The sequence below is a fragment of the Dryobates pubescens genome, chromosome 19 (assembly GCF_014839835.1).
Source record: "Dryobates pubescens isolate bDryPub1 chromosome 19, bDryPub1.pri, whole genome shotgun sequence".
Lineage (NCBI taxonomy): Eukaryota > Metazoa > Chordata > Aves > Piciformes > Picidae > Dryobates > Dryobates pubescens.
This window is the reverse complement of record NC_071630.1, coordinates 1,079,611-1,100,074: the sequence shown is the minus strand read 5'-3', so window position 1 is coordinate 1,100,074 and position 20,464 is coordinate 1,079,611. Positions and strand designations below refer to the sequence as shown.

General features: G+C 62.6%; 2 protein-coding genes across 2 annotated transcripts; both read right to left on the bottom strand.

Moving 5' to 3' along the window:
• Positions 1-594: 594 nt before the first annotated feature.
• TMEM208 (transmembrane protein 208) lies at positions 595-6,533 on the bottom strand. The gene is made up of 6 exons (XM_054170234.1): positions 6,458-6,533; positions 6,234-6,329; positions 5,223-5,282; positions 4,962-5,098; positions 2,117-2,201; positions 595-999 (listed from the first exon to the last, which is right to left on the bottom strand). Exons 1-6 carry the CDS (start codon positions 6,461-6,463, stop codon positions 859-861), a joined length of 525 nt encoding a protein of 174 aa, XP_054026209.1. The 5' UTR covers positions 6,464-6,533; the 3' UTR covers positions 595-858.
• A 1,708-nt stretch (positions 6,534-8,241) lies between these two features.
• Positions 8,242-20,106, bottom strand: ELMO3 (engulfment and cell motility 3). Its single transcript, XM_054169910.1, has 20 exons — positions 20,029-20,106; positions 19,547-19,587; positions 19,356-19,428; positions 19,233-19,283; positions 18,598-18,767; positions 17,712-17,811; positions 17,456-17,607; positions 16,681-16,759; positions 16,095-16,145; positions 15,688-15,810; positions 15,452-15,583; positions 12,791-12,895; positions 11,844-11,952; positions 11,138-11,274; positions 10,897-11,060; positions 10,086-10,198; positions 9,745-9,849; positions 9,357-9,439; positions 9,067-9,147; positions 8,242-8,868 (listed from the first exon to the last, which is right to left on the bottom strand). Exons 1-20 carry the CDS (start codon positions 20,104-20,106, stop codon positions 8,656-8,658), a joined length of 2,160 nt encoding a protein of 719 aa, XP_054025885.1. The 3' UTR covers positions 8,242-8,655.
• Between the last annotated feature and the right edge of the window lie 358 nt (positions 20,107-20,464).

Genomic DNA, 20,464 nt, shown 5'->3' with positions numbered 1-20,464 from the left:
GCAGGCAAAGCTGCAGGGGCCCAAGCTGGAGTGGCAGGAGCAGGACAGAGATCACTATGGGGTGTAACAACAACCCTGGGCAGTGACAACATTAATCAGTCACAGCAGGCAGAAGCAGAAGGGGGCCTGAACTGGTCCTGGTCACAGACACAAGTGTCTGCAGACATTCTGGGCCACCCCTGGGACAGCTTCTTGAAAGAAGAAAACCAACACAAAGCCAACACAGGTTTAGCTCTGGCTGCTTGCAGCTGCAGCCTTTGAGGCAGTCTGTGGTTCCAGAGGGTCCAGGCTCAGGCCCAAATCCCACAACAGGTTGGGCTGGAAGGGGCTTTAAAGTTCATCACTTTCCACCACCCTGCTCAAGGCCTCATCCAGCCTGTCCCAGGCTGCCCAAAGAGGGGGGAGATGCCCCATGGCTGGCACCATTGCAGGTCAGGTTGTGTGGGGCCGCTGTAGGTGCAGCTGTCCCTGTTGGCTGCAGGGGCTGGACTAGGTGGCCTTGCCAGGTCCCTTCCCAACCAGTCTGGGATTCCACAACTGATTTTTAGCAGCTGCCCTCCCCACAAGCATGCTGCTGGCACACTCAGTTGCACTCTGCTCTTTAATGCTCTGGTTCCTTCCCCCCTGCCACCCCCAGCTGTGCCACAGCTGCTGGCAGAAGGTTTCTGCACACCAGCAGCACCCCCTCGTGCCACCGAGCAGGGCCTCAGCTGGCACCAAGACCCAAGCAAGTCTCTTGCGGCCTTTCTAGGGGAATGGCAGCAGTGAGAGAGGGCAGCACAGCTCCTGCCAGGCACTGGGCCTGGCACCTCAAGGGCAGAGCAGCACGGAGGTGGTGCAGCAGGCTCCCTGTGCTGCCTAGAAGCGCTTCATCTGCCGCCGCTCCTGGCGCCGCTGCCTCTTCTCGCTGGCATCCGGTGCAGCCGGGGAGGGAGCCTCAGCTGCCAGCCAGGGCCCCAAGATGTTCACCCACAGCAGGTACAGCGCACGGCCTGGAGCCTGCAAGGCACCAGGCACAGCCTCAGGGCACCTGGGCACACACACCAGTTGCACAGCCAAAGGGCACCTGGGCGCACAAGTGGCACAGCCTCAGGGGACCTGCACACACACCAGTTGCACAGCCAAAGGGCAGCTGGGCACACACACCAGTTGCACAGCCTCAGGGCACCTGGGCACACACACCAGTTGCACAGCCTCAGGGCACCTGGGCACACACACCAATTGCACAGCATCAGGGTACCTGGGCACACAAGTGGCACAGCATCAGGGCACCCCCGGCACACACAGCCTCAGGGCCATCACAGGACACAGGGAAAGCAAAGGCAGTGGCAGGAGTGCAGAACAAATGCCCTGGTCTGTGGGGTGGGACCCTGCACCCCTACACAGATGCTCAGCTTCAGAGCTAGAGCTCCTGGCAGCAGGGCTGAATCACCCAGAGGGCTCCTACTTCCAGATCTTCTGCCTCCCGCTCCTGCAGAAAGCACGCCCAGATGGCTCTGCTTTGAGAAGAGCTCCAGATGGTTTCTGGAGGACAGGCAGTGCCTGGGCTGGCCCTGCCAGGCCAGTAAGAGAGGGGCCCATGGGTGAAGGCTGGCACCAGACCAGTCCCTCCGCTCCCATGTGGGCCTTGTGCACCTCCGTGGGATGCCCTGAAGGCAGCTGGGGCAATTTTCAGCTAGCTGGCAGGTTTTGTCCTTCTGCAAGGACACACAACAAAAGTCTCAGGAGTCTGCTGTGTCACAGGGAAAACAAAGCCTGCAGCATTTGGTCTCCCAGTGTCCAGCAGCTGCCAGCCTCAGCCTGTGCTGGTGAGTGACAGCAAACAAGCAAGCAGCAGCATGGCCACAAATGGGCCCTGGGCACAAGGGTGACCCTGAGCTGCCTCCTCTTCCTCACTGCCCTTTCACAGAACCAGAGAGAAAGGCCAAGGCCAGCCCAGTCTTTGCATGGTTGACCCAAAGGGATCAGCACTTCCCTCCTTTGGAGCAAGGTTTGACAGGGAGACCAAAAAGCTCCCAAGTAGATTTGGCCTGAAGCAGGTCACAGCCATGAGATGGCTCAGGGATGTCCCTGGAGGCAGGGAAGGAGAGAAAGAAGGAGCAGCTCAGGGCCTTACCAAAAGCCAGAAGTACCAGACGTAGAGTGAGAAGCAGCTCAGCACCTGGACTATGGCTGTCAGCAGGATCACATCCTTGAGGTGCCTGAGGAAGCAAAGCAAAATATTCACCTCCTGTGGCCCCTGCCACCCTCACCAGCTCCTCTGCCCATGCTGCTCATCTGTGCCACCTCAGGGAGCGAGCCCACAGGCTGTGCCTGCAGCCACAGTGCCACCAAGGATCAGAGCAATGAACAGAACCAACAAAGCCCTCTGAGGAGCTGCAGAGCTGAGCTCCCTCTACAGAGGGGCTCTGGGACAGCTGCGGACACCAGCAGCAGAGCCACCCCTCACAGCCTGGCACACAGCCTTGGCACATGGCATGACATGAAGGAGGCTGCTGTGCTAGAGGGGGGCACCAGCCTGCCCTCTGCCACTTCACAGGCTGGCAGGCACACTCGGGGTCACCACAGGGCTGGGATGCCACCAGGACAACCACACTGCCACCTGCAGGCCAAGTCCAGGCCACAGACAGCTGCCGCTCCCCTCCTGCTTGTCCCACTCGTGAGGCAGAGCTGAGACAAGGGACAAGCTGCCCACACCTTGGCCACCAACCTGAGGGGCAACTGGCACCCCAAGAGGTAAAGGGGTTGCTGAGTCTTCAACAGGGGAGTGTTGTGATGGGCTAGAAAAACACCAGACCCTTCATTTCTATTAGGTCATCAGCATCTGCTGGAGGGAGCAGCTGCCTTCTGGCCATCTCAGAGGCCCTCCTCTGAACCCTCTCCAGCAAGCCCACATCCTTCTGCTGTTCAGGACCCTAGAGCTGAGGTCTCACCAGAGCAGAGGGGCAGAACCTCTGCTCTCCATCTGCTTTTCACTCACCCAAGAGGTAATGGTACTGTCTGGCAGCCACCAGCGACAACTGGTTTGAGCTGGGACACCACCATCAACTCAAGAGTCTGCGGAGTCCAGCAGCAGCTCCATGATAGATTCTGAGGTCCAGAAATCTCACAGAATTGTTTGGGCTGGAGAAGCCCTCTAAGATCCAGTCCAACAGCAACCCAATCCCACCATGGGCACCAAACCATGTCCCCAGGTGCCTTGACCACACAGTTCTGGAACATCTCCAGGGACGGGGACTCCACCACCTCCCTGGGCAGTCTGTGCCAATCCCTGCAGCAAAGAAATTTTTCCTCATCTCCAACCTAAGCCTCCCCTGGCACAATTCCAGGCCATTTGCTCACCTATGGAGAACACACTGACTCCCACCTCACTCCGACCTCCTTTCAGGGAGCTGCAAAGAGCAATGAGGTCTCAACATCACCCAAGGACACAGAGAGGTGATGGCAGAGCTCCCACTGAACCCACCTGTCCCAGAGACTGGCACCCAGCCCTCCCCAAACCCACAGCACACAGAAGCTGTGACAGACAGCACAGGGGGATGCTGGCAGATCCACAGCGTTCTGGAAGCAGCTCCCAAAAAGCTGCTGTCAGTCAGCTGCAGCTGCTCAGCCCTGAGGCACGAAAACATCTGCTGAGGTCTGAAACAACCTCAAGCCTGGAGAGGTTCCCTGATCCTCAGAGTGGTGATTCAGAGCTTCACCCAGCAGAGGAGCTCTGAGATTCACTTAAAGCTTCGTGTTCCCCTGCCCACAGGGTGCGATTCAGGAGGGCTCTGCACAGGCTGAAACCTCAGCTGGACAGCTTTCGATTGCACACCTCTGCCTCTGCTGCAGTTTGCACCTTGGACAGGCAGCAATTAATGTGTGTCATAAAGCTCAGACCAAGCCACGCTGCTCAGGCAGCAAAGCCTCAGAGCACCAAGAGCCACACCACAGCTGTGACCAGAGCCTTTCACAAGAGGTGAGGGGGAGCCTGTGCTAGCTCCTGCCCTGACAGCTCCCTCACACTCACGCAGAGGCAACTCTCAGGGCTCCCTTGGTGCCTCACAAAGCTCCTACAATCAGCAGGATTCATAGGGTCACAGAATGGGTTGGGTTAGAAGGGTCCTTGAAGACCATCCAGTGCTAACCCCCTCCCACAGGCAGGGACACCTCCCACCAGCCCAGGTTGCTCAAGCCCTCATCCAGCCTGGCTTTGAATACCTCCAGGGAGGGGGCAGCCACAGCCTCCCTGGGGAACCTGGTCAGTGTCTCCCCACCCTCATTGTGCAGAACTTCCTCCTGATGTCCAACCTAATTCTGCTCTGCTTCAGTTTCAAACCATTGTCCCTCGGCCTATCCCCACAGCCCCTCCTGAACAGTCCCTCCCCAGCGTTCCCAGAGACCTCCTACAGATACTGAAATACAGCTGTAAGGTGTCCCCAGAGCCTTCTCTTCTCCCGGCTGAACAGCCCAAACAGCCTGTCCCCATAGCAGAGGTGCACCAGCCCTGGTGGCCTCCTCTGGTCACACTTAAGCAGGTCCAGGTCTCTCTTGTGCTTGGAGCCCCAAAGCTGAACCCAGCACTGCAGATGAGGTCTCCCCAGAGCAGAGGGGCAGGATCCCCTCTCTCCATCTCTGGCCACACTACTTTGGATGCAGCCCAGGCTGCCCTTAGCCTTCTGTACTGCCAGTGGCCATTGCTGGCTCCTGTCCAGCTTCTCACCCCCCAGCACCCCCAAGGCCTTCTCTGCAGGCTGCTCTCAATCTCATCAGCCCCAGTTCCACGCTGACTACCCACACGGTGGCTTGTGCCCAGCACAGGCCAGGCCAAGTGTTCAGCTGAGGACAGCTTAGGTATTTTCCTGGGAAAAGCAGCGACAGGCCTCCAGCTCCAAGGCCTGGAAGGCTGCCCTGGCTCTGTGGGCAGGCTCAGGCAGCAGGTCCTGCTCACCTGGGCTCGTGTGGGTGAGGACACTCACTCTGCCATCCCCTGCTCCATGTTCAGGTCGATTCCCCCGTCGGCAAGACCGCCGTCGTCCGTGAAGGATGGCTTGGCCATCGAGTTCATCGACCGGTAGCTGGTGCCATACACCACCGAGCTGAAGGCGAACGCCAGCTGCAGGGAGGGACATGGCCGTCAGCTGGCAGCACCGCCGCGGGCACGGACCTGCCGGTCACGGCAGCCGGCACAAGACCTGGCCGAGAGACAGAGCCCTGCCCACAGCGGGCCTGGCGCTCACCCATGTCCAGGCGGAGGCAGCGGGGTAGAAGATCACCAGGTTCACCAGGGCATACACGGCCTGTGAAGAGAGCACGGCACGGCTGGCATGGCATGGCTGGCACGGCACGGCTGGCATGGCACAGCATGGCACGGCTAGCACGGCACGGCTGGCACGGCACAGCACGGCACGGCACAGCACGGCACGGCTGGCACGGCACGGCACGGCTGGCACAGCACGGCACAGCACGGCTGGCACAGCACGGCACAGCACGGCACGGCACAGCACGGCACGGCTGGCACGGCACGGCACGGCTGGCACAGCACGGCACAGCACGGCACGGCTGGCACGGCACAGCACGGCTGGCACAGCACGGCACGGCACGGCTGGCACGGCACGGCACGGCTGGCACGGCTGGCACGGCACAGCACGGCTGGCACAGCACGGCACGGCACGGCTGGCACGGCACGGCTGGCACGGCACGGCTGGCACGGCACGGCTGGCACGGATGGCACAGCACGGCACGGCTGGCACGGCTGGCACAGCACGGCACGGCTGGCACGGCACGGCTGGCACGGATGGCACAGCACGGCACGGCTGGCACGGCTGGCACAGCACGGCACGGCTGGCACGGCACGGATGGCACGGCTAGCACAGCACGGCAGGCACAGCACGGCACGGATGGCACAGCACGGCACGAATGGCACGGCTAGCACAGCACAGCACGGCACGGCTGGCACGGCACGGCTGGCACAGCACGGCACGGCTGGCACAGCACAGCACGGCACGGCTAGCACAGCACAGCACGGCACGGCTGGCACGGCACGGCTGGCACAGCACGGCACGGCACGGCTGGCACAGCACGGCACGGCTGGCACGGCTGGCACAGCACGGCACAGCACGGCACGGCTGGCACGGCACGGCACGGCTGGCACGGCACGGCACGGCTGGCACGGCACGGCACGGCTGTCGGCCCGGTACGGCCCCGCAGCCCGCTGGGGCCCTGCCGGGGCCCTCCCCGCCCGCACTCACGGAGGCCCCCAGGATGATGCGGAGGTAGAAGCGCAGCGTCTCGCGGTTCTCCTCGAAGATCTGCTTCTTGCCCTTGGTGCCTGCCTTCCCCTTGGGCTGCGGAGCCAAGAGAGGAGGTCAGCCGCCTGGCCCGCCACGCGGCCCCCAGCCCCGGCGGCCCCCAGCCCCGGCGGCCCCCAGCCCCGGCGGCCCCCAGCCCCGGCGGCCCCGTGGCCGCCACTCACCGCCATGGCCGCGCCGGCTCCGCGCTCCGCCCGGCCGCGCTGCAGGCCGCGGAAGCGCCCCCGCGGAAGCGATCCCCTGGCGCCAGCCGGCGGAAGCGGCGCCCGCTGCGTGCCGGCCCGGGCCCAGCCCAGGCCGGGGAACGGAGGTTCCGGGTGTGGAGAGTCCCCCGTGCTCCCTGCCCCAGGCCTGAGCGCTCTCAGCGTCCTAGCGGTCCCCACCCTGGCCTGAGGGTCCCCAGGGTCCTTCTTCTTCCCTGGCACTCCCCCGGTCCTCACTCTGGAAGCCCTCTGGGTTCTCTCCGGTGCCCGCAGGACTCTCGCTCGTCCCTCGCAGCCCCAGAGGACACAGAGGCCTTCCCCTTTACCCCGCAGTGCAGTGCAGGGGCTTGGGGTGCCAGTGCCAGCCCTTCCCAGCTCATATCCCCTCATCACCTCCCCTTGGCTCTTAGGAGGCACAGACTCACAGCACCCTGCCCCTGACAGGGTCCTGCAGAGGCAGGACCACATGGGCCACGGTGCTGCTGCCTTGGTGGAATCCTCAAATCACAGTATGTGAGGGGTGGAAGGGGCCTCCGGAGATCATCAGGTTCCCTTAGAGCAGGCTGCACTGGAACCTCCCCAGGTGGGTTTGGAAAGTTCACAGGAGACTCTACAGCCTCCTTGGGCATCTCTCAGTAACTCTGCTTGAGATGAAGGAAAAGTTACCAAGAGCAGAATTCCAAAGTCAAGCAACCATGAAAAGCCCATTTGGTGGCCCTGGCAACCAGAAGGAAAGGGTCACAACACTGCCATGACCCTCTAGCCAACCTTTCTTAGTGGGAAGCCTGAGCTCCAAAACAATGAGGGGTTTAGGTAGGAACCTCATGAGTTTGGCATGGCCCCACCTTTGCAGCCCGTGCAAGTCCCTCTGGATGAATCCCTTCCCTCCAGACTGTGCACACAGCTCAGTATCACTCACAACGGTGCTGAGAGTGCCTCAATCCCACTGCCGATGTCTCTGGCAAAGATGTTAAACACCACCGATCCTGAAGATCTTAAAGTTTGTTTCCTCCAACTGCAATGATGAGGACTCCACACTGATTCACAAGATACCATCTTAAAGGCCTCTTGCAACCAAAACAGCTCCATGATTCTCCCCATGCTGCAGCACCACCCCAGCCTTGTCCACTCTGGCCCCTTTTGGCCATGTGGTCATCCTGACCCCTTCCTTTGCAAGGACACAACCCCCAGTTCTCCACCAGTGTTTATTGCCCCGCTGTGGGAGACAGAAGCACAGCTGGCACTCCTGTGACCCACAGCACCCCTGGGAGAAGCTGGAAGCATGAGAGGTGTGGGACACGGGGAGGTAGCTGGTAGACGTGCAGCAGTGCAGCAGCATGGCAGAGCTGTGCCAGGGAAGCCACTGAGAGGGGACCACACCCTGGAAGCACAGCAGAGGGACAGGGGTCTGGGCAGGCTAGCACAGCAGCTCCAGAGCACGCTTGCCAAACCCAGCAGAAAGGAGTTTTTTAGCCCTTTTTAACTCTTTCTTGACCAGAGAGGATCCCCTGTGCTGGGAGAGCCAGGCATAATCTTGGCAGTGCTGCCCCCAGCTGTTCCAGGGCTGCCCATACCTTCATCCCTGCCTATACCATAGTTCCCACCTGTACCTTCACCCCTGCCTCTGCCTTCATTCCTGCCCCCACTCTTGCCCTCTCTGCCCAAAACTTGGCTACAAGGATCACAGAATGCCCTGGGCTGGAAGGGACCCTCCGAGGTTACCTTGTCCAACATCCTGCAGGCAGGAGGGACACTTCCAGCTGGGGACACAGCTAGGCTGATCTTGAATGTCTGCAGGGATGAGGCCTCAACCACCTCCCTGAGCAACCTGTTCCTGAGCCTCCCCACCCTCACTGTGCAGAACTGCCTCCTGGTGTCCAACTTAACACTGCCCTGCTCCAGTTTCCAACCATGGACAGCAGTCAGTGCCACTACAGCAGGGTTCAGCTGTCTGGAAAGTACTTTGCTTTGACACTCAGTGGCTCAGGCCCCACACTCTGGCAGGAGGGCAGGATGTGGGCAATGCCCCCCCTGCCCAGGGATGGGCAAGGTGCAGGCAATGTCTGGGCTCATCCCTTCAGGCAGAAGATGGGGGACAGAGTCTGGAGGAAGAGGGTTCATTTTGGGGAGTGTAGGCAGGGGCAGGGGACAGGAGGACCTCACTCCTCTGCCTGGCTGAAGTTGTAGCAAAAGTTTAAGTTGCTGGGGGGCTTTGGAACAGGAGGGGGAGCGTCAGGGATGCTGATGTTCTCCAGGTCCAGGAGCCGCAGCTTGAGCTCCATGGACAGCAGGACCTCGAGGTCGGTCTGCGCCCGCTCGCTACTCATCTCCCTGCCCAGCAGCACGTTCAGCCCATCCGTCCACAGGCAGAACTGGGAAAGCAGAGCACAGCACCTGCAGCACCAGCTCTGGGCAGCTGCACAGCCCACCCCTCCCTCCCTGCGGCTCTCACCCCAGGGAGGCCCAGGAGGGTAGGCCAGGAGGCACACACAACGCCCTCCCCTGCCTGCTGTCCCCTGGCAAGGACACCTGGGCACAGCAGGGCTGCCCAGCAGGCACCTGGAGCTCACCTCGTAGCGGGTGGGGGCAATGAAGTGGAGGCAGTATTCCTCCACGTCATACACGATGGAGAATGCCAGCTCCAGGACATCCTGTGGGGACAACGCAGCTGCTTTCCAGCCCTGGTGGGGGTCAGAGCAGAAGCTGCCTCCCAGCCTCCTCCTCTGCACCCCAGAATACCCAAGAGGTCTCCAGTCTCAAGCCATTGTCCATGAAACCACCCAACCTGCCACCAAACTCCAGCATCTGGGGAGGCCCACGTGCTGGGCCCCCTGCACACAGCAGGGCAGGAGGTGCTGACCTTGTTCTGCTTCCCGGAGCTCTTCTCCCTGGTGTGCAGACACTCCTTCCCCACCAGCAGCATCTTCATGTCTGCCACAGGAACTGGGGCAAGAGGAGCTGCTGCCACTGCCTGTCCCTCTCCCCCAGGACCCCAGCATGTGGAGCCCACTAAAGCCCAAGCATGGGGGGGGTCTCAGCCATCCATGGCTCAGAGTGGGGGTTTAGAGAACCAGCCTTCCCCAGCCTGAACACCCACAGTTCCCAGACTCACAGCACCAGCAAGCAGCATGCTAGGCAGAGCGGCAATTCCAGCCTGAGCCACTCCCAGCACAGGGAGAGTGGGCAGAGGGCTCTCTCTCTCCCTGTCTCCCTCCCTCCCTCCCTCCATCCTCCTCTCCACCACTCACTTTTCTCAGGCAGGCTCTCGATGGGGGGGGCAGACACCCCCTCCTCTACATCCCCATAGTGCAGCACCTTGTGGTTGGGTGACAGGCGGCAGTACCAGAGCTTGTCTGCAGCAGAAGGGCCAGGGGGAAGCGCTCAGCACACCCCGATGCCCCTTCCCCTCCAAACCAAGCTGCCCCCCGGCGGCACCCCCTACCGGGGCCACCCCGTAGGTAGCCCCCACCAGTCAGCCAAGGAGCAGGGCACACTGCTCCCCAGGGATCAGTTGTGACTTCCCTGGTGGCAAAGGACACGGGGACAAGGTTCTGCTCCCCCTCCTGGGTCCTCCCAGGCTGGCACTGACCCTGCCTGCGGCGGGTGCTGATCTTCCTGAATAGGCTGCCCTGGCACAGGTGCAGGAGGCGCTGCTGGCGGACCAGCTCCAGGAGCTCTGGTTTCAGCCTCTCACGCAGCTCCCTGGGGAGAACCACAGAATGGGTTAGAAGGGACCTCAAAGGTCATCCAGCACCAAGCCCCTGCCATGGGCAGGGACACCTCCCATCACCCCAGGTTGCTCAAGGCCTCATCCAGCCTGGCCATGAATACCTCTAGGGAGGGGCAGCCACAGCCTCCCTGGGCAACCTGTTTCAGTGTCTCCCCACCCTCACTGCCAACAATTTCTTCTCCAGTCTCAAACTCTCCTCTCCCAGCTCAAAGCCATTGGCCCTCATTCTGTCACTTCCAGCCTTTGTCCAAAGTCCCTCCCCAGCTCTCCTGGAGCCCCTTCAGGTCCTGGAAGGCAGCTCTGCAGTTTCCCTGAAGCCTTCTCTTCTCCTGCACTTGGCCTTGTTGAGCTTCATGAGGTTGGCTTGGCCCCAACTCTGCAGCCTGTCCAGGTCCCTCTGAATGGATCCCTTCCCTCCAGTGTGTCCACACCACCATACAGCTTGGTGTCACCTGCATCCCTGCTGAGGGTGTCCTACTGTCCATGTCACTGACAAAGATGTTAAACAGCACTGGTCCCAGTACAGATCCCTGAGGGATGCCACTTGTCACTGGTGAAAACCAGCAGAAGAGGAACTTGCCCAGCAGGTGCCTGCTGCCCTCCTCAGCCCCAGGGTGTCCCCCCCAGTGCTGCCCAGGGCAGCTGCAGTGCCTGCCCCCAGCCCACTGACAGCACAGGCAGCGCCAGCGTCTCCTCCTGGTGCAGCCGCTCCGTCTGCCGCAGCCGCAAGATCTCGCTGTAGTTCAGGGCATTCACTCTGCTCTTGAACAGCTCCAGTGAGGTGGGCTTGAGGGACAGGGTCCTGCTGATCTGCTCCCGCACCACCTGCAGAACCTGCAGGGCCCAGGGTGTCACCCCCAGCCTGGTGACACTGCCTAGCTCCTGTCTGGGGCTCCAGCATTCCCTCACACCTTGTCAAAGTCCTCCTGGGTGGCCCTCATCTCCTTCCAGGTCTTATTCACCAGCTGGATGCAGATGCAGAAGAGCTCTTCAAAGAAATGGTCCTGCCCGAAGAACATAGGGTAAAAGTCCTGAGCCGTCTCCGAGCCTGCAGTGAGAGGGACAGGTGATGCCAGACTGCCCACAGTGTCCAGGAGAACCAGAACACAGAATCACAGAGTGGTTTGGGTTGGAGAAACCCTCTGAGATCATCTAGCCCAACCAACAGCCCAACCCCACCATGGCCACCAAACCATGGCCCCAAGCGCCATGGCCACAGGGTTCTGGAACACCTCCAGGCATGGGGACTCCACCACCTCCCTGGGCAGCCTCTGCCAGGCCCTGACCACTCCTGCAGCAAAGAAATTTTAACTCATCTCCAACCTAAGGCTGCCCTGGCACAATTTCAGGCCAGTTCCTCTCCTCCTATCACCTGAGACTGGGGAGCAGAGCCCAACCCCCCACCTGGCTCCAGCCTTCTCTCAAGGAGCTGCAGAGAGCAAGGAGGTCTCCCTCAGCCTCCTCTTCTCCACACCAAACCCCCCCAGCTCCCTCAGCTACTCCAGCCCTGTTCTCCAGACCCTTCCCCAGCTTTGTTGCCTCATGTACACAGCCCCTGCCCCAGCAGCTTGTCCCCTCCCCTGCCAGCAGCCCTGGAGGACTGGAGCAGGCACGTACAGGGCTCTCCCACATGCAGGAGCTCGCAGAGGATCAGGGTGAGCTGGATGCTGCTCCGGGCAAAGGGACACTCATGTTTGTCTTCCCGGCTGCTGTTCTCCAGGACAAACTGCACAAGAAGGACATTGCCTCACCTCACCTGGGCCATGGACATGGAGGGCTGCCCCAGCAGTGGGACTTTGACACCCTGCCCTCCTCCTGAACATCCTAGCTGAGCTGCTCCCACGAGAAACCATCCCTAAGAGAAGTTCTCTTTCCCCAGGCCCAGCCCTGCTCTGGGGACTAAGAGGGCTGCTCCTGCCTACTGGGAGGACCTGGCTCCACCTAAATAGGGCAGCATCTGCCCAAAAGGGACATCCTCACCTGGGTTTCATAGAATCACAGAATGTTTTTGGTTGGAAGAGACCTTGATCATCATCCAGTCCAACCACTACCTAACTCTACCAAGCCTGGTGCTAAGCCACATCCCTCAGCACCACATCTACTTTTCAGTCCCTCCAGGCATGGGAACTCCACCACTGCCCCAGGTCTTGACTACCCTTTTGGGAAATAAATTGTTCTTCATGCCCAAACTAAACCTCCCTTGATGCAACTTCTGGCCATCTCCTATTATTCTACCACTTGTCCCTTAGGAGAAGAACCCAATCCTACCTCACTGCAGCCTCCTTTTGGGGAGCTGTAGAGAGCACTGAGGTCTCCCCTCAGCCTCCTTATCTTCTGGCTGAACACCCCCAGGTCCCTCTGCTGCTCCTCACCAGCCCTGTTCTCCAGACCCTTCCCCAGTTTGGTTGCCCTTCTCTGGATGTGCTTTAGCACCTCAGTGTCTTGAGTGTGCTCAAGTAGAGTGAAGGCTCCAAAGTCGAATGCAAGGGTAGGTCAGAGGCACAGCAGGAGGTGGCAATCCCCCAGCAGCTCTGTGCTGGGGGTTCCCCACAGGGAGCACTCACCCTGCGGTAGGCATCAGGGGTGTGCCTGCAGAAGTACACCATGGTGTCCAGGGCCAGAAGCCCGGGGGGCACCCGGCACAAGTCCTCTGCTGGGTTGCTGTTGTTCTAGGAGCACACAGAGAACTGCAGCTCAGCAGCAGCCCTGTGCCGAGGCAGCAGCAGGGAGGCAGGGCAGCAGCAGGGGGGGAAGGCAGCAGCAGGGGTCAGCGCAGCAGTAGCAGAGAGGCAGGGCAGCAGAGGGAGGGAGGCAGGGCAGCAGAGGGAGGGAGGCAGGGCAGCAGCAGGGAGGGAGGCAGGGCAGCAGAGGGAGGGAGGCAGGGCAGCAGCAGGGAGGGAGGCAGGGCAGCAGAGGGAGGGAGGCAGGGCAGCAGAGGGAGGGAGGCAGGGCAGCAGCAGGGAGGGAGGCAGGGCAGCAGAGGGAGGGAGGCAGGGCAGCAGCAGGGAGGGAGGCAGGGCAGCAGAGGGAGGGAGGCAGGGCAGCAGAGGGAGGGAGGCAGGGCAGCAGCAGGGAGGGAGGCAGGGCAGCAGAGGGAGGGAGGCAGGGCAGCAGAGGGAGGGAGGCAGGGCAGCAGCAGGGAGGGAGGCAGGGCAGCAGCAGGGAGGGAGGCAGGGCAGCAGCAGGGAGGGAGGCAGGGCAGCAGAGGGAGGGAGGCAGGGCAGCAGAGGGAGGGAGGCAGGGCAGCAGCAGGGAGGGAGGCAGGGCAGCAGCAGGGAGGGAGGCAGGGCAGCAGAGGGAGGGAGGCAGGGCAGCAGAGGGAGGGAGGCAGGGCAGCAGAGGGAGGGAGGCAGGGCAGCAGCAGGGAGGGAGGCAGGGCAGCAGCAGGGAGGGAGGCAGGGCAGCAGAGGGAGGGAGGCAGGGCAGCAGAGGGAGGGAGGCAGGGCAGCAGCAGGGAGGGAGGCAGGGCAGCAGAGGGAGGGAGGCAGGGCAGCAGCAGGGAGGGAGGCAGGGCAGCAGAGGGAGGGAGGCAGGGCAGCAGAGGGAGGGAGGCAGGGCAGCAGCAGGGAGGGAGGCAGGGCAGCAGAGGGAGGGAGGCAGGGCAGCAGAGGGAGGGAGGCAGGGCAGCAGCAGGGAGGGAGGCAGGGCAGCAGCAGGGAGGGAGGCAGGGCAGCAGCAGGGAGGGAGGCAGGGCAGCAGAGGGAGGGAGGCAGGGCAGCAGAGGGAGGGAGGCAGGGCAGCAGAGGGAGGGAGGCAGGGCAGCAGCAGGGAGGGAGGCAGGGCAGCAGAGGGAGGGAGGCAGGGCAGCAGAGGGAGGGAGGCAGGGCAGCAGAGGGAGGGAGGCAGGGCAGCAGCAGGGAGGGAGGCAGGGCAGCAGAGGGAGGGAGGCAGGGCAGCAGAGGGAGGGAGGCAGGGCAGCACAGGGAGGGAGGCAGGGCAGCACAGGGAGGGAGGCAGGGCAGCAGCAGGGAGGGAGGCAGGGCAGCAGAGGGAGGGAGGCAGGGCAGCAGCAGGGAGGGAGGCAGGGCAGCAGCAGGGAGGGAGGCAGGGCAGCAGCAGGGAGGGAGGAAGGGCAGCAGAGGGAGGGAGGCAGGGCAGCAGCAGGGAGGGAGGCAGGGCAGCAGAGGGAGGGAGGCAGGGCAGCAGAGGGAGGGAGGCAGGGCAGCAGAGGGAGGGAGGCAGGGCAGCAGAGGGAGGGAGGCAGGGCAGCAGCAGGGAGGGAGGCAGGGCAGCAGAGGGAGGGAGGCAGGGCAGCAGCAGGGAGGAAGGCAGGGCAGCAGCAGGGAGGGAGGAAGGGCAGCAGAGGGAGGGAGGCAGGGCAGCAGAGGGAGGGAGGCAGGGCAGCAGCAGGGAGGAAGGCAGGGCAGCAGCAGGGAGGGAGGCAGGGCAGCAGCAGAGGGAGGGAGGCAGGGCAGCAGCAGGGAGGGAGGCAGGGCAGCAGCAGGGAGGGAGGCAGGGCAGCAGAGGGAGGGAGGCAGGGCAGCAGCAGGGAGGAAGGCAGGGCAGCAGCAGGGAGGGAGGCAGGGCAGCAGAGGGAGGGAGGCAGGGCAGCAGCAGGGAGGAAGGCAGGGCAGCAGCAGGGAGGGAGGCAGGGCAGCAGAGGGAGGGAGGCAGGGCAGCAGCAGGGAGGGAGGCAGGGCAGCAGCAGGGAGGGAGGAAGGGCAGCAGAGGGAGGGAGGCAGGGCAGCAGCAGGGAGGGAGGCAGGGCAGCAGAGGGAGGGAGGCAGGGCAGCAGCAGGGAGGGAGGCAGGGCAGCAGCAGGGAGGGAGGCAGGGCAGCAGCAGGGAGGGAGGCAGGGCAGCAGCAGGGAGGGAGGCAGGGCAGCAGAGGGAGGGAGGCAGGGCAGCAGCAGGGAGGGAGGCAGGGCAGCAGCAGGGAGGGAGGCAGGGCAGCAGCAGGGAGGGAGGAAGGGCAGCAGCAGGGAGGGAGGCAGGGCAGCAGAGGGAGGGAGGCAGGGCAGCAGAGGGAGGGAGGCAGGGCAGCAGCAGGGAGGGAGGCAGGGCAGCAGCAGGGAGGGAGGCAGGGCAGCAGCAGGGAGGGAGGCAGGGCAGCAGAGGGAGGGAGGCAGGGCAGCAGCAGGGAGGGAGGCAGGGCAGCAGCAGGGAGGGAGGCAGGGCAGCAGAGGGAGGGAGGCAGGGCAGCAGCAGGGAGACAGGGAGGCAGGGCGGCAGCAGCAGAGCAGGGCCAGGAAGCCGCAGGCAGACTCGGGAGCGCTGCGAACGCACCGTGAAGCCCAACTTGCGGAACTGCTGCGCGCAGAGCGAGCGGCGCCGCTCGGGGCCAGGGCCGCCGGCCAGGACCTCGCCATCTGCCTCGAAGGCCGCCAGGCGCAGCGCCTGCAGCAGCTCCCTCTGCTCCTGCAGGGACAGGACAGGGCAGTGCCCGCTGCCGAGCAGTGACAGCGCCGCCGGGCGGGCCGCGTCCACCCGCGGCGGGCGGCCGGGGGTAGGCTGCGGCTGACCTGAGAGTAGGGATCCATGGGCGTCCGCATGCGGCGCTCACACAGGCCGAGCCCGGCGGCCTGCAGCACGTACAGGTGGTGAGACATCTCGGCCCCCGGCGCCGCCGAGCCGTGGATGATGCTCTGCACGACACCACGGGCGAGAAGCTTCCTTCCTGCCCAGTGGATCCGACCGCTCCCAGTGCGGTCAGAGGTGGACAGGGAGAGAGCTGCGCGGCCTGAACTGCAAGCAGCTGGGGATGCAACCCTGGACGTGTGGGTGCCAACGTGGCAGCACCCACGGGAGGCATCGAGGAGGCTCTGTAGGGCACACAAGCCACCCAGCCAGCCATGGTTCTCAAGAGCTGGGACTGAGGGGACAGGCTGGTGAGGAAGGACAGAGGATGAAGCACACAGCAGCTCCTCACCTTGTGGATAAACTGCCTGATGTTCTTCTCCCTCAGGTATTCCATCATGTCCTGGGAAGCAAAGAGACTTTGAGAGGTTCTCCAGCCCCACACACCACTCTGTCCCAAAACTCCTTGTGTTGCCTTTGCAGTCCCCCCACCCCTGCTAAGCTGGGTAGGGTGGGGAAAGAAAGAACCAGCAGCCTCAGGGTTGGCACTAGTGAGGAGATCTGCCCCCAGCTTTCACTGCCCTAGCCCAGCCCAGGGGCTCAGACCCTGCCCCATTAGGCTGCCAGCATCAGGCAAGAAGAGGCAGAGCAAGAACACTGACCTTAAACATCTCAGAGCACGTCTCACAGCTCCACCATCCCCAAAAATTCAAACACCACAGGGCAAGACTCAGCTGCCCAAGACCCCCTCCCAGATGTGCCAGGCACTGAGTCTGGACCATCACATTGTGTCACCACTGGCTGTGATACTTGTCACTTGAGATCTTGCATCCCCTCAAAACTATTCCCAGGGGTGTAAGGTAGCAGAGACCTTCCAGCAGAGCACCCTGTGACAGGGGCATTGCTGCCACCTCCCTGCCCAGACAGCAGCCCCTTACCTGCCGCTCAGCGTCAGTGGCAGCCAGCAGCAGCGCAGTGAGCAGGGCCATGGCCTTCAGCTGCAGCTGGGTGTCTGTCCTGCAGGAGGAGGATGGGGAGGATGGGGAAAGCCACCAGCTCTGAGGACAGTCTTGCCCTCTTCAAAGCAGAGACCCCAGCCCCCATAGAGCTGGGGGACCCAGAGTGGTCAGAGCCCTGAGTGAGCAGCTGCTGACAGCAGGGTCAGGGGGCAGATGGACCCTGTGGCTGTGACTGCAGAACACCTATGGGTGGATCAAATTCTGCTCTGCACCCATAGATGCAGCATTTGCAGCTGCAGGAAAGCCCACGGTGAGCTCCAGGAGCCCTGGGAATGAACCTCTCTGTGTTCTAAGAAAGCAAGCCCTCCAAACTGAGCAGATGCTGAGGTGGGAGGAAGACAGGGAAATTAAGAACCTGCTGAGGGGTTGAGCGCAGCACCAGCACCCCAAGCTGCAGGGAACAAACAGCTGCTCCTAAGCACAGCTATGTGAGAGGAGAGCCAAAGCCAGGAAGATGCCTCACCTAAAGAACCAAGATAACCTCCACAGGCCATGGATGAAAGACCCTGGCCTGGAAAGGGGATGGTTTCCAGGACAGACCATCCCTCCCCCAGCAGCAGGGACACTCACAGGGTGTTCAGGAAGGGACAACACAAGGTCATGCCAAGGATAACCAGGAAGACCTGGAGAAAGCCCCTCTATCCCCACCAGCTCTGTGCCAGGGTGAAGGGTGCTGTGACCCCCTAGCACTCACGCCTGCAGGTGGGTGAGCAGACAATCCAGAGTCACTTCTGCTTTGACCAGCTCAAAGAGGTGGCGACTGGTGGGCACCATATTCTCCAAGATGGACAAGGAGAGCTGCTGGATGGATGCATCCACTGCACTGGTGTTGACATAACTCACCACCTACAGGACACAGCCCCAGCTGTTGGCAGCTGGCTGAGCCTGCCTGCTGGCAGCCAGGAGGAGTTTCAAGGGCAGAAGCTGTAGAGCCTGCAGAAGGTGCTCACCTTCTTGATGAAGGCTGAACTAAGAGTCTCCCAGGAAAGAAAGTCATGCTCCATCAGCTCCATGAAGGCCTTGAGGGTGTGAGCTAGAATCTCCCCTGTACTGGAGGAGCAGAGGAGCAAACCCAGTGAGGATGGCTTCACAGACACCACCATGGGACAGGGTGCATGTGGGTGGTTATGGTAAGGACAGAAGCAGAGAGCACCAAGCAGGAGAAAGGAGAGAGCTCCTTGGGTCAGAGATCAGGCTGGCTTAGGCAGGAAGTCTAGGCAGGGGAAGTTCAGTGGCTTCTGGAAAGCTCCTCTGTCACGGTACAAAGATCACTGCAGACCAGCCCTTGGGAAAGCCAAACCACCCTCCCCCGCCTGCCAAGAAACATCCTGTGCTGCCAGGCTTTGGGCTTCACATCCTCTGTGAGGCTCCAAGGAGTGGCACCAGCGCATCCTGGAAGAGTCCAACAGGCCTGAGGTGGGCAGCCAGGGTTTTCTTGAGCTGCCCACAGGTCTCTGGCAGCTCAGCCCTCAGGGCTGAGGGGCTGTTTAGGGTGGCAGGACTGAGCAGTGTGGCATCACACATCCCAGCAACAAAACCTGTGGGGCTGCAGATGACCCAGAGAGTGAAGGGATAGGAGGTTCATGAGGAGTCAGGACCATAAAAGTGTGGGCACCTTTCCCATCTGCCAGCGTGTGGGGACACAACAGTCACATACCTGCAGGTAAGGAGCCTGCAGAGCCAAGTGCCCTGCCACCACCACTTCCCTTCATGCCACACACAGGAGCAAGACAGGACCACAGGAGCCACTTCAGCATCCAGCTCAGAGCTCACGCAGCATTAGCAAGGGAGAAGGAAAATCAAGAGCTACACAGGAAGTCCTCTGCTGACACTCACTCTTTCCCTTCTTCCACAATAGAGAAGATTTGTTTCAAGCCATTCCTGTTGATGAACTCCTGAGCAAAGGTAATGTCCTGGGAGAGGCTTGCAAGCTTCTTCAGCGACTCTGCCTTCACACCCAAGTTGTTGCTCTGGATCCCACTGTACAGCTGCTCTGCTTCTTGGTCCTACCAGGGAGGAAAGAATCAAGCCAAAGGGGCTCATCAAAGGACAGTGAGAAGCTTGGAGAAGGCTGGAAGAGCTTAAGCACAAGTTTTGGAAGGAGGCTTCAGGCTAGAAAAGCCCTGGCAGGGAGCTGGACCATGAGACAGAGACACCAGAACAGGGAGCAGAAAGAGCTGAGAAAAGAGATGATGCTGGCGCGATTCTTGCAGAGCTCTCCGGAGCACTGCCAGATGCTTTAGCTTCTTCTCAAACTCCCCCAAGTGCTGCCGAGGGAGGATGGAGACTGCGACAGGTCTCCCTGCACTGCTCCTGCGGGGCTGAGGCACTGAGAGGAGCCACGGCCAGCCAGGGCTCCCCAAGCGAGGCAGCCGCAGAGGGCCTGGAGCGGCACGGCACCACCCAGTGCCGGTGCACTGCCCGGCAGAGCCCGCGGCGGCAGAGGAGCCGGGGGGGACAGCGGGATGTACCGGGGAGGCGGTCAGCCGCAGGATGCTCCCGTTCTTAATGTCCCTGCGGTTCTGCATGAGGAAGGCAATCCGTGAGCCGAGCGCCAGGCCGGCGGGGCCGGGCGGGGGAAGGGGCTGCCTCACCGACTCGGTGATGTAGGTCTGCCGCCCGTCGGCGTACTGCAAGGCGTAGCGCTCGGCGTGGGGCAGGCTCCACCTGCGGCGACGGGCGGCCGGTCACAGGCCCGCAGGGCCGGTACCGGCCACCGGCAGGGCAGCGGCAGCCGCCGTGGGCTGTGGGGCAGCAGAGGCGCGGAGCCGGGCGCGGTACTCACGCATCGCAGACGTCCTTGAGCACCGAGGCCAGGGGCTTGGTCTGCAAGCGGGAGGGCGGCCATGAGCCAGGAGTCCGCGGGGGCTGGTGCGGATGTCATACCGCAGAGCGATAAAGCCAAAGAACGGCAGGGGATGGAAGGGACCTCTGGAAGTCACCCAGCCCAACCCCCTGCCAGGGACAACCCGGGGCAGGCTGCACAAGAACACAGCGGGGTTTGAAAGCCTCTGGAGAAGGAGACTCCACAACCTCCCTGGGCAGCCTGCGCCAGGCCTCCAGCACCCTCACACCAAAGAAGTTTCTCCTCCCGTTCAGGTGGAACCTCCTGGGTTCCAGTTTGTGCCCTCTGGCCCTTGTCCTGTCACTGGGCGCCACTGAGCAGAGCCTGGCCTCTTCTTGCCCACCGCCCCTCGGACATTCACAGCCACCCCCTCTCAGCCTTCTCCCCTCAAGCAGAAGGGCCCCAGGTGCCTCAGGCGGTACCTGCTGCAGATCGATGAGCTGCGGGATGGCTCCCACCATCTGGACCGCGATCTTCACCACGTCCTTGGGCGGCGGCATGGTTCCCGTCCTCAGCCCCCGCGTCGCCGGCCGCCGCTCCCCGCCCGCAGCTCCGGCTTGCTGCCGCCGCCGCCTCCCGGGAAGCTCCGCTGCCGGTCCCGGGGCCTTGCGGCCACTAGCAGCACCGGTGACTCCGGCGGCCACAGCCCCGAGGAGGCCCGGCCCCCTCACCTGAGCTGACGCTGGTTTGGCAGGACCCACCCCCCGCCAGGGAAACCGGCCCAGCCCCGAGGGCACGGCTGGCATCCCGCGTTGCGGGAGGCACAGAGGGTATCGGGCTGGAGGGGACCTTCCCAGGAACCCTCTGCGACTGTCAGCAGGGGCACCTCCAGCTAGAGCAGGCTGCACAGGATCACAT

What these genes read in the sequence shown, in the direction of transcription:
- TMEM208 (XM_054170234.1), bottom strand. An exon ending in GCATCATCCTGGGGGCCTCC is followed by an intron (nt 5,283 to 6,233) that starts GTGAGTGCGGGC and finishes CTCTCTTCACAG; the next exon opens with GCCGTGTATGCCCTGGTGAA. An exon ending in CTGCCTCCGCCTGGACATGG is followed by an intron (nt 5,099 to 5,222) that starts GTGAGCGCCAGG and finishes CCCTCCCTGCAG; the next exon opens with CTGGCGTTCGCCTTCAGCTC.
- ELMO3 (XM_054169910.1), bottom strand. Translation starts at nt 20,106, where the DNA reads ATGCCGCCGCCCAAGGACGTGGTGAAGATCGCGGTCCAGATGGTGGGA. An exon ending in TCAGGCAGTTTATCCACAAG is followed by an intron (nt 15,811 to 16,094) that starts GTGAGGAGCTGC and finishes GGTGTCGTGCAG; the next exon opens with AGCATCATCCACGGCTCGGC. An exon ending in CCTGCATGTGGGAGAGCCCT is followed by an intron (nt 11,275 to 11,843) that starts GTACGTGCCTGC and finishes CTCTCACTGCAG; the next exon opens with GCTCGGAGACGGCTCAGGAC.